Source organism: Protomyctophum parallelum (assembly GCF_964188405.1).
Source record: "Protomyctophum parallelum genome assembly, chromosome: 14".
Lineage (NCBI taxonomy): Eukaryota > Metazoa > Chordata > Actinopteri > Myctophiformes > Myctophidae > Protomyctophum > Protomyctophum parallelum.
Genome location: NC_139709.1, coordinates 32971409 through 32987152, shown reverse-complemented (window position 1 = coordinate 32987152; position 15744 = coordinate 32971409). Strand labels below are relative to the sequence as shown.

Sequence of the window (15744 nt, the reverse complement as noted above, 5' to 3'; positions counted from 1 at the left end):
ATTCGCGGACAATATTGGAACGCTTGAATGACCAAAGAAGAAGAATGACCTGCCATGCTCCAATGTCAGCATTTCTCACCCTGTCTTCTTGTACACAGCATCTCCTCAGTTACACTGAATGTCTATCTGTCTGTCTGTCTGTCTGTCTGTCTGTCTGTCTGACTCCTTCTTTCGCCTGACAGCGTGCTGCGGGTTCGACTCCCAATCTCAACGACCGTTGCTGCGTGTCACTCCCCATTCCCTGTCAGCATCTATCAATAAAATGCAGAAAAAGGCCCCCAAAACTATAAATTAAAAAAAATCCTTCCGGACGGACTAGTGCATGCAGCTTTAAGCTCACCACCAGTCACGTGAGGTGTTAAGCCTGCAGCCAGAGGTCTTCACCCTTTGGTGACATTGAGTTGTCCCCTTGAAGGTTGGCATTTGACAGCTTTATAGCCACTCTTTTGTTTCTAGCTCATCCGTATGACAACGTGTGTCAGAGAGCACTGCTGATACATCTGTCAAGTCAAGCTCACTCATCTGAGTCAACTCACTCGCTTTTTCTTTGGCAACGGCGCATTTTGGGGTTCTTGGAATCAGATTTGTTCCAAGCTCCTCCTTGGCTCACAGACACCGATATGATGCACTTTGCTACAGTAGTGGTGGCTCTGATCTGCCAGAGGTTGACCATATTATAATCCCCAGCCCTCTCTACCCCCAATAAGCCCACTGACAGATGGGCTAAATGGGTATTGAAGGCTGCATGGGGGTTGTTAAGAGTAAAGCTATAGCAGATTGGAACCACCGTTTATTTTTGAGAGGTGCCTCCGCTCCATTACGCAGCTACAGTATGTGTGTCCCCGTGTACAGCATGTCCCGTGCGTGTCTGTCCGAGCACGGAAAGCTGCAGCGCGGTAACTCTGTCATTTCTCCACCATTTCGGACGCGGGAAGGCTCGCTGGAACCGGGCCGCCCCCCTGGGCGCCGTTCCTGGGGGTCTGGAACGGTGCTCTGTACAATACAGAGCACAGTATACTACATTTTCAGTACAGAGCACACAGTACAGTAACTATAACAATAAATAGTTGCACCGCTCAGTTGACACAGGTGAGATTTTGGTTACCATTTATCACAATAGATGTTATTGTTGTGCAAAATTGCATCTCCAACTAATGATTTAACTAGAAAAAGTGTCCCTCGAGGCACAGGTCTCCACCAGGCCAGGTTACGCCTTTGATGGCAATTGGATTTGAGGCATTTTGTTCCAAAAATGTGTTTTTGTTTGGTTTATAATATATACTGTGTAGGCCTATAGCCCTAACCCTGGCCAAATGTATATGTTTGTGTTGAGATGAAATTGTCAAAATGAAATGACCAACTTGCATTCCCTCTATTATAGCGCTAACATAAAACCGCAAGACATGTTTAATCATGTAAGTAAGCTAAGCATTTGAAAGTGGTGTAACGTTAAGTACCACATTGCCCAAGGGCTGAGTAGCTAGAAATATGTCATGGGAAATCATCAGGAGACATTCCCTCCACGGCTTTGTGGTAACATAATGACATAACACGTTATCTCTAAAACCATTACAGCTGAGCATGAACATGTAAACAACAGCCATATATTATCCACAGTTTCAAGGTAGGGAAAGTGATTGGTTAAATATAAGTGTTAAAAAGCTCTATATTGTGATAGTACTCATTCCTATATTATGTGTTCGTTCAGTCTCTCCAGCTTTTTATGAAACAGAAAATGCATTTTCAGGTCGGGATACTAATTTTATCCGGTCACCCTATCTGAAAACTGTATTTTCTGTTTATTAAAGGGCTGGAGAGACATGGAGACCTCTGTTACTGAACAAACACTCTATAGCAATGATTACTATCACAATATAGTGATTTAACCTTCTAACAAACAACTTTGTTTTAACCAAAAGATATCACTTATACCTTTAAGCCCACTGACAGACGCTAAAAATTAATAGGCTACGACTATATACTGTGTGTATACACACACACACACACACACACACACACACACACACACACACACACACACACACACACACACACACACACACACACACACACACACACACACACACGCCTGCCTTAATTGCCTTAATTGTAGATTTGTTTTTGTGTTTTATTTCTGCATATGTCTTCATTGTTGATTTTGTGTGTGTAATCTCGGCAGCATTGCAAATGGGGGTGAACCTCAATGTTCTTTTCGAGAATAAATAAAGGTTTCAATCAATCAATCTCTCCACGTAACCTAAAAGATAACCAACATCCATATATACCTAGTCATATAGCCACATCATCTGATAGGAAGATATGTGACATGCTAGACTTACTTCAACAGACAATTAATCCCCTTTTTAACACACAAATTAAGGCTTATGAGAAATCCAAACTCTCCAGAGAGAAAAGCCCCTTTTGGAATCCTATATACAATATGTTGCTACTTTTCCCAACAGAGCAATTACAAGGTGCAGGAATCAGCGTACTGAAAATAGCCTTGGTGTTAATACCCCACAGGAGCTTGATGGAGGCTGATGAAAAGTAGTTCCCATTAAGGAGGAGGATCTAAAATAGCAAATGTCCATGATGGAAATGCCCTGTGGCCTTACAGTGGTGTTAGAAACACCCATCATCCTTACAGTGACGTTAGAAACAGCCATCATAACAACCATTAAACAGCCCAGCCATGCTCTTGATAACCCAAAGGGTTACCCGGACAAAACGATATAGAGCGGGTGCTCCCACACTGGGCTGACGGAGCAGATACTGTACACTGCATGGCTTTAACCCATTCATGATACTGTAGTTAAATAGACATGGACACTTGAAAGAAATGAGAGATACGGTTGGATGGCACTTCTAATGAGAGCGCAAAATCTGTCTCGGAAGAGCCACCCATCGACTAATCTAATATAAGGCAACCTTCCCCGTGTTTCTTCACTAGTCCGATCCAGAAGAACACAGTTTGCCGGCCACTGCTACAGAGCTGACAATGAGGTTATATCTTCCCTTCTTGTCTGGAGTCCTGCCTCAAAGCAGACCAGAGGTAGAAAGCTGTCTATCCCTGATGTCATCGCTATAGGGACACATGCATCAGTAAGCAGGAACTACAGGTGATGGCAATGAAGGACCGGAAAGTCTGGCGTGGCATTGTGAAATCCATGATCTCGATCCGCAGAGATGATGAGTTAAATAGAATCGTGTAAATGCGATGCATACCGGTATGTAGTTCCGAGGGTGGATAGAGAGATGGTGTTCTGGAGGTTGGTAGACAAGAAGCTGCTGTGGTGAGTGCAGCTAGTCCTACTTGTAGCCTCCCACACCTGTGTGCAGTGAGCAAGCTGCCAGCCACTCAGCCTTGATTCGTTATAGTCCGAAGGTATATTATGTCAGTAGTTGGCCCTTGGGTGTTTTAATGTTTTCTAATATGACCCCCTTTGAAAAAGGTTTGGACACCCCTGGCCTAGTGTGTGTGCGTGTGTGTATAATCACATTCCAAAGAGAGGTCACAAGAAACCCATCATTGTGTCAGGTTCATATGTAGAATAAGGGCAGAAGAACATATTTTCTTGTGTCATTTTTTGTATTTTATTATACATTCATAAATTTCCAACAACAAAAGCACGGTTCCAAACAGTAAACATGAGGTAGATCACGCTAGCACGTTAGCCAAAAGGCTAATGCTGGGGGATGGGACGATGTGGAAAAATGGTACGATTATTGCGATTAACAATACGATCGCGATAATCAGAATATGATTAAAACTCTTCTGTTAACCACTTGCACCCCAGCATCCATATTCTGGGGGGGGGGGGGTTAATTAGCCAAAGATCTGCTATTTTTAGGTTTAGTGAGCCAACTCGGGTCCAGTGTGCAACGGACGATTCCGCGATAAATAAAAAAGTCTCTGCAATGTGATTGTTGAGCGTTTCTTTCATCGCGATGAACGACAATCGCGATTTATCGTCCCATCCCTACGCTGGGCCACTATCCAAACGCAGTTGATACTTCAGTGAAGATTGTGAGAAGCAACGTTGCATATTACGTTCATGTGTTCAGCTAATTATCAAACAAGACACATTCTGTGGGTCATTCAGAGTATGATGAATGTCAAAGAGACTTGTGTCAATATTTAGGGTAGTGGTTTTCAAACTTTTTGTGTACCCAAGGCACACCGATGGACAAGTCAATGGACAAGGAATTGTAAAAGAAATGGATTTTCTTTTTTCCCCACCAGATAAAAAAAAGAAAAAAAGAAAAGTGTTTTCAAAACATTTGGGTATCAAATGTAATATTTCATACCACTCTGTATTGGGACATGTGTGCAGACAAAGTACTGATACAGTCATTTCAAAAAAGAAAATTCATAACTTGTATGAATTGGCATTATAATATGTAGTGTCACAAAATCCCAAGGCACACCTGGACTTGTCTCACGGCACACCAGTGTGCCTGGAGTTGGCACACCGTTTGGGAACCACTTTTTGGGGGGTATGGAGTCATTGTATTTGGGGGAGTTCACCTAATAACGGTCTGGTGACATTAATAAAATATTTTCTTTTCTTTTCTAGGTTTTCGGAGCTCAATTGCACCCAAAAGACATGAACTTTTAACATTCAGTAGACTTTCTGTGGTCTGGGGCTTTTCGGCCTCCAACAAGTGCTCTGAGTTGCCTGTGGACTCAGGCCTTTTATGTAACAGTCCACAAATCCCATATATGACATAACAATTTGCCAGCAAATGTCACTGTTGAGGGACGATTGCCTGTTTTCATTACAGCTCAAAAGGCTTCCGAACACACAGAGAAAACCCCAGACCACAGAAAATCCACCGAATGTTCAAATTGTCAGGTTGTGTGTGGATGCAATTAGAGGTCATGAAACCTAAAACGAAAAATAAATGAATGTTCATGAAACCTTGAACTCATCAGAATGTTTTGGTTTGTTTGTTTTCGCCGCTGGCTAGTCGTATAGTGCAATTTCACATCCCGCTAATAGCCGCTTACCATTCAGTAGACATAAGACTCCATTCAACGTGGCGTCTCTCTTGTGCAAGGCCTTCATTGGGTGGTTCCGTTGAAGAAGAGCACACACACACACACACACTTTGATTTAAGCCAGCTCAGCATCATGCAATAAAAAAATTACACTTCACTAATGATTATCAGTCCAAAGAAAACCGCTCGTCAAATAAATAAGAATCCCTCGCGACGGGATTTCTGAATTTCATTTTCAATAAACGTCCGACACGACGACAGTGTGGGGGGTTACAAACACATTGTAATAATAATAAGAACACATCTAGGTAGATTCTTCTTTTTGCCTTTTTTTGCCGACACACACAAAATGCAGACAAAGACATTAGTGACCAAAAATATAATACTAAAAGTTACGCAATGCAAAAAAAAAAAAAAACAAAGATATCAGCAACCCTCCCGCTGTTATAAGGTTGTTATAATATATTAATAATGTAAACTTTAGACAACAGACAGTAGTCCTACATCCAATTAATTTGCCCTTCTCTCGGTTCCCCGGGGGAAAACTATATTTCTTCATTCTCATTGGTCCGTAAAATGAATGAACTTTTCAGCTACCAGTGACAAACATCACTTTAAGGCATATTCTTTGGACGACCCTGTGCAGTAACATATTAAAAACATTCCTACCCGCTTTCAAGTATAACATATGAATTGACATCTTGGTCATCTGTTAAGACATTGTACATTCCCTTTCTTAGGATTGATTATCCATTTTTTCTTTGTTTGTTTGTGGGGGGTGTGGTGGTGGTGGGGGGGGTTCAGAGCATATTATATAACCTTTTTTTTTTACTACCAGGTGTTTGCTATGTGACTGATGAACTATGTGACAGGGTTTAAAAGTGTGTCTCGTTTGGTAGCCACAGGCACAGAACACTATTACAATAAGGGGCAGAATCACAGGCACACAGACAACAGTTTGGCAGTAGGAGAGAAAAGCGTCACGTGGATTATGCATACACTGCATAGCATGAAATTAAGATTCATAAAACATCGTGCGAACCGATCTCATTGTCTCCCGCGCTTCGCTCTCCCTTTCCGATTGGCTAACACTTATATAAAGTAACAGTAGCAATTGAATGGAAATCCTTCAGGTGGAAAAAAAAACCACACGCCCGCTTTGCTCTAAATCAAATGCAAAAAGGAGCACAACTTTGACTCTCTTCCGGAGAGAGAAAAAATAAAATAGATACTCGCAGGATTTCTCGTCCGAAAGAGGACCGATGCCATTATAAATAACACAAAGGCACGAGAGGGGAAGGGGCGTTCCTCACAGTGGGGCTCGACATTCGTAGTTGCGCCGCCCGAAGCAGCTCGGATATATATACCCACGAGTCGCGCTAACGCCCCGCCGACATTGTAAGAATCCGATGCTCGCGTTAACCCATTCTGAACGGGAACCGTTCTTCGAAAAATCGAAGAACGACTGACATTTTTAGAATCTGATCTCAGGTCAGAATGGGTTCATCAGACCAGTGTGTGTCCAGTGGAAACCTCGTATGAATCTGATCTCAGGTCAGGGACCTTCGAAGTGAAGCCAGGGTAAATCCAATACACTTGGCGACTCCACAAAACCCGGTCAACGTCCATGAGCATTATTACATTCCTTTTGATGTAGTATTACGCAATCTCTCCTTATGATCCGCGAGCTTCGCTGAGTTTGTGTGGATGAGGAAAAGCATATAGGGACACGACGCGGGGCCAAGGTGCAGCTGAGCTGAGGATATCTTTGGTGAGCCACACTGGGGTACCAAAACGCAACGACACAGGGGGGGGGGGGGGGGGTACTGATGGGCACAATGCACTGACCGAGGAGAAAAAGGTCCGTTTATCCATCGCTTTGTAACTCTCCTTAAAACCCTGAGATTTAGAAGTATCGTCCAGTTATTGGACATATACCGCAGTCACAGTCCAAAGTATACATAACTGTACAGTCTTCATGTAAATCACATTTATTATCGATGATAGTCTGTTTGCTTTTTTTTGCAGGGATAGAACAGCTTGGAACGAAACAAAACAACAGGAAAGAAAGAAAAACGTTCATTGTCCGCTGCAGCGTTTTCACAGCAAAGTCTCTTTCAGTTGCAAACGGGCTTTGGTTTAGGGATAAGTCCAACCAAAAAGTCAAGAAATAGCACTATAGCCCCCTTGTTGCTGTGCCATGGTGTAGTGGACTATGATAGTGCAGATTCCATGTAGCCTATAGAGCCTCAATCGATGGCCCACGTGTCCATTGTTGTCGTGGCACTTTGGGGCCTCAACAACAGGCTCCAGGATATCCTCTCTGTTAAGAACTGTGATTGCCGGCTGTTTTCTTCCGAATCAGTGGTTATCCTTTCATCTGATTGTGTTAAAGTGGAGGGGGGACGGACGGACGGACGACGACACTCACGGAAGGAGGGTTCTTCATACGATCAAACATGGCGGCCGGTGAGAAAGAAGAGGGGCCGGTCCTCGCTGCAGTTGGCCGTCTGGAACTCGTCCCTCAGGCGGAACTGCCACTCGTCCTCCAGCTCCAGCCGGACGATGGTCTGACGCAGGGAGCTCCGGTCCTGGCTGATCACGCACAGGGTGGCACCTGTGTGTGTGAGTGGACATTGGTGGTTATCCCATTCTGAGATCAGATTCTAAAAATGTCTTCTACATCCTGACAGTTTTCATTCTGACCCGAGATCAGATTCTAAAAATGTCAGTCGCTCTTCGATTTTTCAAAAATAGCAGACCTACAAGCTCGTAGCGCGCCACCCTATGAGCTTGTAGATCTGCTATTTTTCAATAGCTAAAGCACGACATGATGCTAACACCAAAATGGGTTATGGTGAAGATATGCTCATCTCCGTGTCCACTAACGGTGTTGTTTTCGTCGACTAAAACCGTGACGAAAAGCGTTCGTCGGTTACCTTTTTTCCCCTGACGAAAACTAAATGGAAACTAAGCTATGACGACTAAAACTAAGACTAAATATACTGACATTTTCGTCAACAAATAAAAAATAGACTAAGATGTTAGGAAGGTACCCACTAGAGAAGAGATAAGTCATTTTACACTTGGTTGCGTGCTGAAAATAGCAGATCTACAAGCTTGTATTTTTTCAGCAAGAGTAAAAACAGTCTTTACGACGGTGTCAAGACCCTCCAAAATGCATTTCAATCGACTAAATCGACTGTAGATTTAGTCGACTAAAATCTCATGATATTTACTCGACTGAAACTAGAAAACATTCCAGGTGACTAAAATGTGACTAAAACTAAATTAAAACTTATTCAAGAGACCAAAATGACCAAAAACTAAAATAAACATTTGCTGCCAAAAACAACACTGGTCCACAATAAAACGTTTGGGCATTAATTGGGCAGCTGTTGGGGATAGTGTGGTGCGGCTAGCCAGACAAGAGTGGACTCGCGTTGTTACCTTTGAGAAAGTGGAACTTCTTGAGGAGACCGGAGACCACAAAGGAGTCACAGAGATAGAGCAGCAGGCCACTGAAGACCAGGCCCTTGTGGTCGAGGTTGGTGGAGTGTGGACGCGAGTTGATGTAGCACACAGGCACCTGCACGGGGCGGACAGCACAGACAACACAGACAACAACACAGCACCGTCAGTCATTCAGAACATCAAAGGCATGACTATACACGGTGAAATCTCGGTGGCGCGCTATGAGCTTGTAGATCTGCTATTTTTCTATAGCTAAATTATAACATAATGTTTAAAACACCAAAAGGGGTTCAGGTTAAGACCTGAGACCACATTCGACAAAATGTCTTCTGAGTCCTGACAGTTTTGCGAAAGATTTTGTCAGCGGTGCTCAAACGTTTTCCCGTCAAGGAACCCCCCCCCCCCCCCCCCAGAATTATCTGTATTTGGTTCTATTTGTACACTCCATGAGTTACTGACCCATAACGGTCCATTTGGTAATCCTATAATTATCATTTAGCTGGGGACCCCCTGTGTAATAGAGTGTCTTCTAGGTGAAAGAGCATGCCACTGATTGAGAACATTATTTCCACCTGTGCTGATTAGCAAGATCCCCTGCAGCCTGTTGTAGCCTCTAGTGTGCTGTGTGTGTTCAGTTCTGCTTTGAGAGTCACCAAGTAAAGACCTGTGTTTGAATGCTCTCCAAGTGTGTTTATTTAGAGTCCCAGAATATTACACCCTGGAACTCTCTCAAGGACCCCTAGGGGGTCGACCCCACTTTGGGAACCACCGTGACATATGGCATACCTCTGGGCCGATGTTGAGATAGCTGTCGATGCACAGCACGGGGTTGGTTCTGTTGTTGACGGCCTTGGGGAACAGCCGGTGGCTGCAGCTCTGGAGGAACTTCTCCAGGAGGAACTGTGCCGGCGCCGCCAGCAGGGTCTGCTCGCTGTCGGGAGCACACACGTAATGGGCCGGGCTGATGGGAGAACCCGGGTTCTCCATCTCCTGCGAAGACACAAAGAGACCAGGACAAACGTGAAATAATAACTTAACCCATTTAACCCATTCTGACCTGAGATCAGATTCATACGAGGTTTCCACTGGACACACACTGGTCTGATTAACCCATTCTGACCTGAGATCAGATTCTAAAAATGCCAGTGGTTCTTCGATTTTTGAAAAAATAGCTATTTTTCAATAGCTAAAGCATAACATGATGCTAACGCCAAAATGGGTTCCCGTTCAGAATGTGTTAAGGCCTGACGTCAAAAGAAGCAAAGATTTGAGTTAAACTGTTCACTCTGTAATAATACTTATAAACTCGGTAAAAAGTAAAACCTTCACGCCATCCGTTGATTTCCGGTGTGAAATCACAGTTACAAAAAAGCGAAAACAAAGTTGGAACTATGCTTCCAGAGCGAGCCACATTTTTAAAGGGACACTTCACCCTTTTATATGTTAAGGACATTTAGAAGCTTTGGAACACTTTCCTGGGGGTCTTATGTGTGTAATATGTGGTTTTAGATATTTTAGATTGTAGCAGTGAGCCCAGTGTCTCTGATGTCAGCGACACTGGGCTCACTTCCTTCCTGGACTACAATTCCCATAATGCTTTGGTGCACTGCTCCTCCTTGTGGATAGGGGGAGGGCTGTCTTACTGAGACAACATGTAGTCCAGGAAGTAAGTGAGCCCAGTGTCCATGACATCAGAGACACTGGGCTCACTGCTACAATCTAAAATATCTAAAACCACATATTACACACATAAAGACCCCCAGGAAAGTGTTCCAAAGCTTCTAAACATCATTAACATATATTTTTTTGCAAAAAGGGTGAAGTGTCCCTTTAAGCAAAATACTAATTATGCCTCAAACATGCACGCACATTACTCATTATGAAACGTGATTCATCTGAGGGAAAAAAAAGCCAAGTAAACATTGAAAGCATTTACAACAGAACCCCTGGCCGTGTTCTGGAAACAGAAATGAATGAAGCGGATCTGTGAAAGGAAACGTGAACAAAGACGCACCATGAGTTTGGGTTTGACCAGGAAGTCCTTGTGGCCTCCGAACGAGATGTGTTTCTTCATCAGGCTGAAGTGGTCGAAGCGACAGAGCAGCAGGCCACTGCTGTTGGCTCTCAGGTTGAAGTCCACTTCCTCACAGCTATACCTGCAGAGCACACCAAAGTCAAAGTCGTACGATTAGTCACACACACACACACGTTACTGCAGTGACATTTGTTCTCCGCATTTGACCCATCTCTTGCGGTGGGCCGCTCCCAAGTTGATTTGACCCCCCCCAATCCAACCCATTGATGCTGAGTGCCAAGCAGGAGGGGCATTGGGTCCCGCTTTTACAGTCTTTGGTATGACCCGACACGGCCCGGGGATCGAACCCCCGACCTCCCAGTTTCAGGGCGGACACTCTAACCACACGGCCACCGACTGGTCAGTACAAGGTATGGACACCAACGTCATTTTCGTTGGTGTCCAACGAGTGTTTCCAGTGAGCCGACACCAAGGGGCCAGCTAGGCACTCCAATGTTGAAGCGCTGGGCCCTAGTGGTAAGAGGAAGGACTGCAGGCGGACCCGTGGATTCTTGACGAGGAAACCCCGTGCAACCAAGCGCTCAATGTTAAAGCCCAGCTGCACTTCCACATTTGGGCACCAAAATTTGGTGCCCAAATGCCGAATCAGCGAAATAATGCGGAAATAGACGGTCCTTCCGGCAGCCTTCCCGGGTGCTTCAAAACGCCACTGAGCAACTTCCACTGACATGAATAGCGGAGGGGGCGGAGCTTCGCGCCAGTTCAGTCTCTATCCTTTTAATACTCTATGGCCGACACGCACGATAGCGGCACCCTGACTCTGTTTGACCAGAATGGAACAGAGCCTCCATTAGAATCGCTAACACCTGTGAAGGAAGTATAATACTCTATGGCCGACACGCACGATAGCAGCACCCTGACTCTGTTTGACCAGAATGGAACAGAGCCTCCATTAGAATCATCGCTAACACCTGTGAAGGAAGTATAAGGGAAGGTATTTTCCAAAAAGGGCGTGTATGTGTGCATACTATAGAGAACCACTGGTCCACTCCGGGTGTGGGGACTCACCGGTTCAGGTCGTACTGGACGTTCTGCGTCAGGTCCACGTTGAGCATGACGAAGTCGTGGAGGTGACAGCGGGTGAAGGGCCGGGCGGGCGGCCGGCGGGCCAGGCCGCTGCTCCACTTGCGCGTGCCGCACATGGCGTACAGCGAGATCTTGGGCGTGGCCTCCATGTGCTGGAGAACCGTCTTCAGGGACACGTTGGCGAGGCTGGGACCCCCCTCTGGCGTCTCACTGTGGGGGGGAAGGTGAAAGCAACGGTAAGTAACGGTCATGGAATAGATTTGAGGCGTTTGAAGTTGCTTTCGTGAAATTTCTGCTGTCCATGCATGTTTCTGGAAGATGCTTCTAAACTTGTATTCTATTGCAATAGTAATTTTCATCTTAAAATAACTAAAGACAAGCTCACAGCGGGATGCACACGCAGATTAGACACACCGACGGAAGCGCCATGCGGTCGAACATGCGCTGCTCCCGTGCTCGCGGTTAGGGTTAGGTTAGGGTTTGAGCCCGCGTAGGTTGTCGGTCTAATGACAGTCGGACCAATATAAATGGTGCATTTATATAGCGCCTTTATCCAAGGCGCTTTACATAGATCGTGCATTACATTCACCCATTCACACACCGATTGCGGCGGAAGCCTGCATGCAAGGTATCAACCAGCACATCGGGAGCAATTTGGGGTTCAGTGTCTTGCCCAAGGACACTTCGACATGCAGACAGGAGGAGCCGGGATTCGAACCGCCGACCCAGGGATCATTGGACGACCTGCTCTACCTCTTGAGCCACAGTCGCCCCGACATATCATGTCTAAACTAAAGCCTAGATGTAGATCGGCTATGCTTTCACAGAAGACACACTGTGGCTTATATGGCATATACCAGCTATCAGCTACGCCCGAATTCTCTGAACGGCATGACCATTGCTCCTGTAATCTCTATGGACAATGTGGACTGTATGAATGTTCCTAAAAACATGAAAGCGACGTACCTGCTGCTGCACGGAGGCTGCTGGGCGTTCCACAGGACACAGGTGTCGTCCATCATGACGATGAACGGCCACACGTCCTGCCTCTTGACGCCTTGCTCCTCCAGACGGTTCCGCTCCAGCTCCAGGTTGTGGTAGGACAGCTCTTTGATCATGAAGCGAGCAGCTCCTACGACGACGACAACAACAACACAATATCCAGACGTTACAGAAATGTATACGACTTGTTCCTTTTTGCTTCTGGGATGAGCACGTGCCAATTAACCCATTTTCGGCAGGAACCCCTTTTGGTGTTAGCATTACGTTATGCTTTAGCTATTCAAAAATAGCAGATCTACAAGCTCATAGCGCGCCACCGAGTGGCGCGCTACGAGCTTGTAGGTCTGCTATTTTCGAAGAAGGACTGACATAGAAACATGGCTTTTTCAGAGAGCTGTCGGGACGTAGAAGACAATTTTAAGAATCTGAACAAAGTCAAAGAAGTCAAAGTCAGAGAAAGTAAAAAATGTTTTTATGATAGTGAACCCTAAACTGACTGAGCAACCATTAACCGCACAGTCCCCCATACATGCAGTAATAAAAATAAAAAAACAAGCAACTCACCGACTCCGGCGCTGTTGAACATGGCGGGCAGCACCAGCAGGATGTGGTTGGACCAGTACTTGCGGTAGTGGGGCATCTCGTACTGCTTGACCACCAGGATGTGGAGGTGCGCGGCGCCCTCCATGGCGTGGAACAGGTTGAGCAGGCCGTGCTCCTGCCGGCCCGTGGTGGGGGTGAAGATGGGGCTCTTTAGCAGGCCGGGGTCCTGGAAGGGGAAGAGACCAGAACATAGAGTCAGATACATAGACACAGACCAGGGTCCTGGAAGGGGAAGAGACCAGAACATAGAGTCAGATACATAGACACAGACCAGGGTCCTGGAAGAGGAAGAGACCAGAACATAGAGTCAGATACATAGACACAGACCAGGGTCCTGGAAGAGGAAGAGACCAGAACATAGAGTCAGATACATAGACACAGACCAGGGTCCTGGAAGAGGAAGGGACCAGAACATAGAGTGAGATACATAGACCAGATATATACAGAGAGATGGAAAGAGTGAGACAGACAGACAGACAGACAGACAGACAGACAGACAGACAGACAAGACAGACAAGACAGACAAGACAGACTTAAACTAGATAAAGTGCCAATCGGCACAGGTCTCCACCAGGATTCTTCCTCAGCCTAGTGGGAATATGCGTGCACAGTTTCATCGCAATCGGACGCTGCCGAGTTGTGGCCATTTGCTACTCCTGAAAACTGTAGGAGCCAATCGTGGCCAATCAGGATGGAATATGAGAAATCAAACAAACCTGTGTTGATCACATGACTATGGAGATCATGTGTACCGATTTGCGTGAAATTTGGATAAAATGTGAAGGAGTAATAATAGAAAATGTGTTTTACATATGTGGGCCTCCTGGTGGCGCTATAAAGAGCAGATGTGAAAAATTCCAGACAAAGGTTTTTCCTTGGCCTCTAGGGAGTTGGCATACAAAGTGATCCACAGATTCGTGCAGTTAGAGGTAAAAACACTTTTCGGCCAGTTATAGCGCCACCTTGAGGCTGAGTTGAAATTGTTCATGTGGCATTTCGTCCTCGGCCTAGTGGGAATGTGGGTGCAGAATTTCAAGGAAATCACGCAATGTGTTCATGATTTGCAGCATTTTGTTTGAAACTGAGCACTCCTGTGAACTTTGGAAGCCAATCTTAACCAATCAGGATGGAGTCTGAGAAATCTGAAAGACTGGTTTCGTTGAATGGCTGTAGAGAGACTGTGTACCAATTTGCGTGATGTTTGGACAAAATCTGTAGGTGTACTGTGCAAAAAGTTGTTTTGCACAAAGCGGCATCCTGGTGGCGCTATAACAGGCCGTTCTGGAAAGTTTGGGGCAGAGGTTCATCGTTGGCATCCAGGGAGTGTGTGTGCAAAATTTGGCATCGACCGGGTTAACGGTGGCCGAGATTAGCTACTAACGGACGGACGGACACACACACACACACACACACACACACACACACACACACACGGACGGACGGACGGACGGAGTGCAAAACATACTCTCCCCACATGCCTTCGGCCTGGTGGAGACAAAAATAAATTAATCAAAAGACTACGATAAAAACTAAATGTGCCGTCAAAATTCTCTTGATTCTCTTTTTCTTTACACTCTCAAGAGTTAAATATCTATAAGGGGTGCATTTTGGTTACCAACTCTCCATCATTTAGCTGGGGACCACCTGGAGAACCCCCTCAAGGACCACTGGTTGTCCCTCAAAGACCACTGGTTCCACTTGCTCTCCAGTGAACCCACCTTGTTGGTGACCAGGGGCAGCCTCATGCTCTCCAGTGAACCCACCTTGTTGGTGACCAGGGGCAGCCTCATGCTCTCCAGTGAACCCACCTTGTTGGTGACCAGGGGCAGCCTCATGCTCTCCAGGACACTGCCCTGCTGACTGAAGACAAAGTGCTGCTCCTTGGACTTGGGGATGATGAAGTGGAGCTGCACCTCCTCGCCCAGCATGGAGGAGGAGAAGGTGAAGGCGTGGAAGGTGCACTCGGACAGCTGCAACGCACACACGCGCACACGCACACAAAACGTTATCAATACAGCAATGTAGAAACTACTCCGTTACAAGTAAAAAGTAATTCGGAATACAAAATGTACTTAAAAAGCAGAAAGCAGTCGTCATGCCGAATGTCTCGTTTCAAAGTTTTCAAATGTATAAAAGATCTTTTGCAAAGCTCACTATATGTACAACTATTGTAGATAATGCTATCTTCAAATGGCAGAAACCTATATAGGACTGAAGTGGTTAACGTATGTTTTGTAATAATAATAAAAATCTACAAAGTAACTTGTAACTAAAGTTTTCAACTACCGTAAATGTAGTGGAGTAAAAGTACAATATTTGTACATCTGAATTGCAGTGGAGCGGAAGTAAAAGTACTGAAAATTTGACATACTTAACCCATGTTTTTAAAATGTTTTCTTTATTTTTTTTCTAATGTTTTTATATTTGTAAACTGTGAAGCACATTGAGTTGCACTTGCTGTATGAACTGTGCTATACAAATAAAGTTTTGATTGATTGATTGATTGATTTTGGGGCGGGAACACATTTTGGTGTTAGCGTTA

The 15744-nt window shown here is 45.2% G+C and overlaps 1 protein-coding gene across 1 annotated transcript in view; it reads right to left on the bottom strand.

Annotated features, from left to right (window-relative positions):
- Positions 1 to 7423: 7423 nt before the first annotated feature.
- Positions 7424 to 15744, bottom strand: part of greb1l (GREB1 like retinoic acid receptor coactivator) — a 40991-nt gene continuing 32670 nt past the window's right edge. The window contains exons 27-34 of the mRNA XM_083781636.1: positions 15011 to 15172; positions 13164 to 13368; positions 12564 to 12729; positions 11580 to 11807; positions 10491 to 10632; positions 9263 to 9466; positions 8453 to 8591; positions 7424 to 7619 (exon numbers count right to left, since the gene is read on the bottom strand). Coding sequence (XP_083637762.1) covers positions 7456 to 7619; positions 8453 to 8591; positions 9263 to 9466; positions 10491 to 10632; positions 11580 to 11807; positions 12564 to 12729; positions 13164 to 13368; positions 15011 to 15172 — 1410 coding nt within the window. The 3' untranslated portion in view covers positions 7424 to 7455. The remainder of the gene's footprint in view (positions 7620 to 8452; positions 8592 to 9262; positions 9467 to 10490; positions 10633 to 11579; positions 11808 to 12563; positions 12730 to 13163; positions 13369 to 15010; positions 15173 to 15744) is intronic.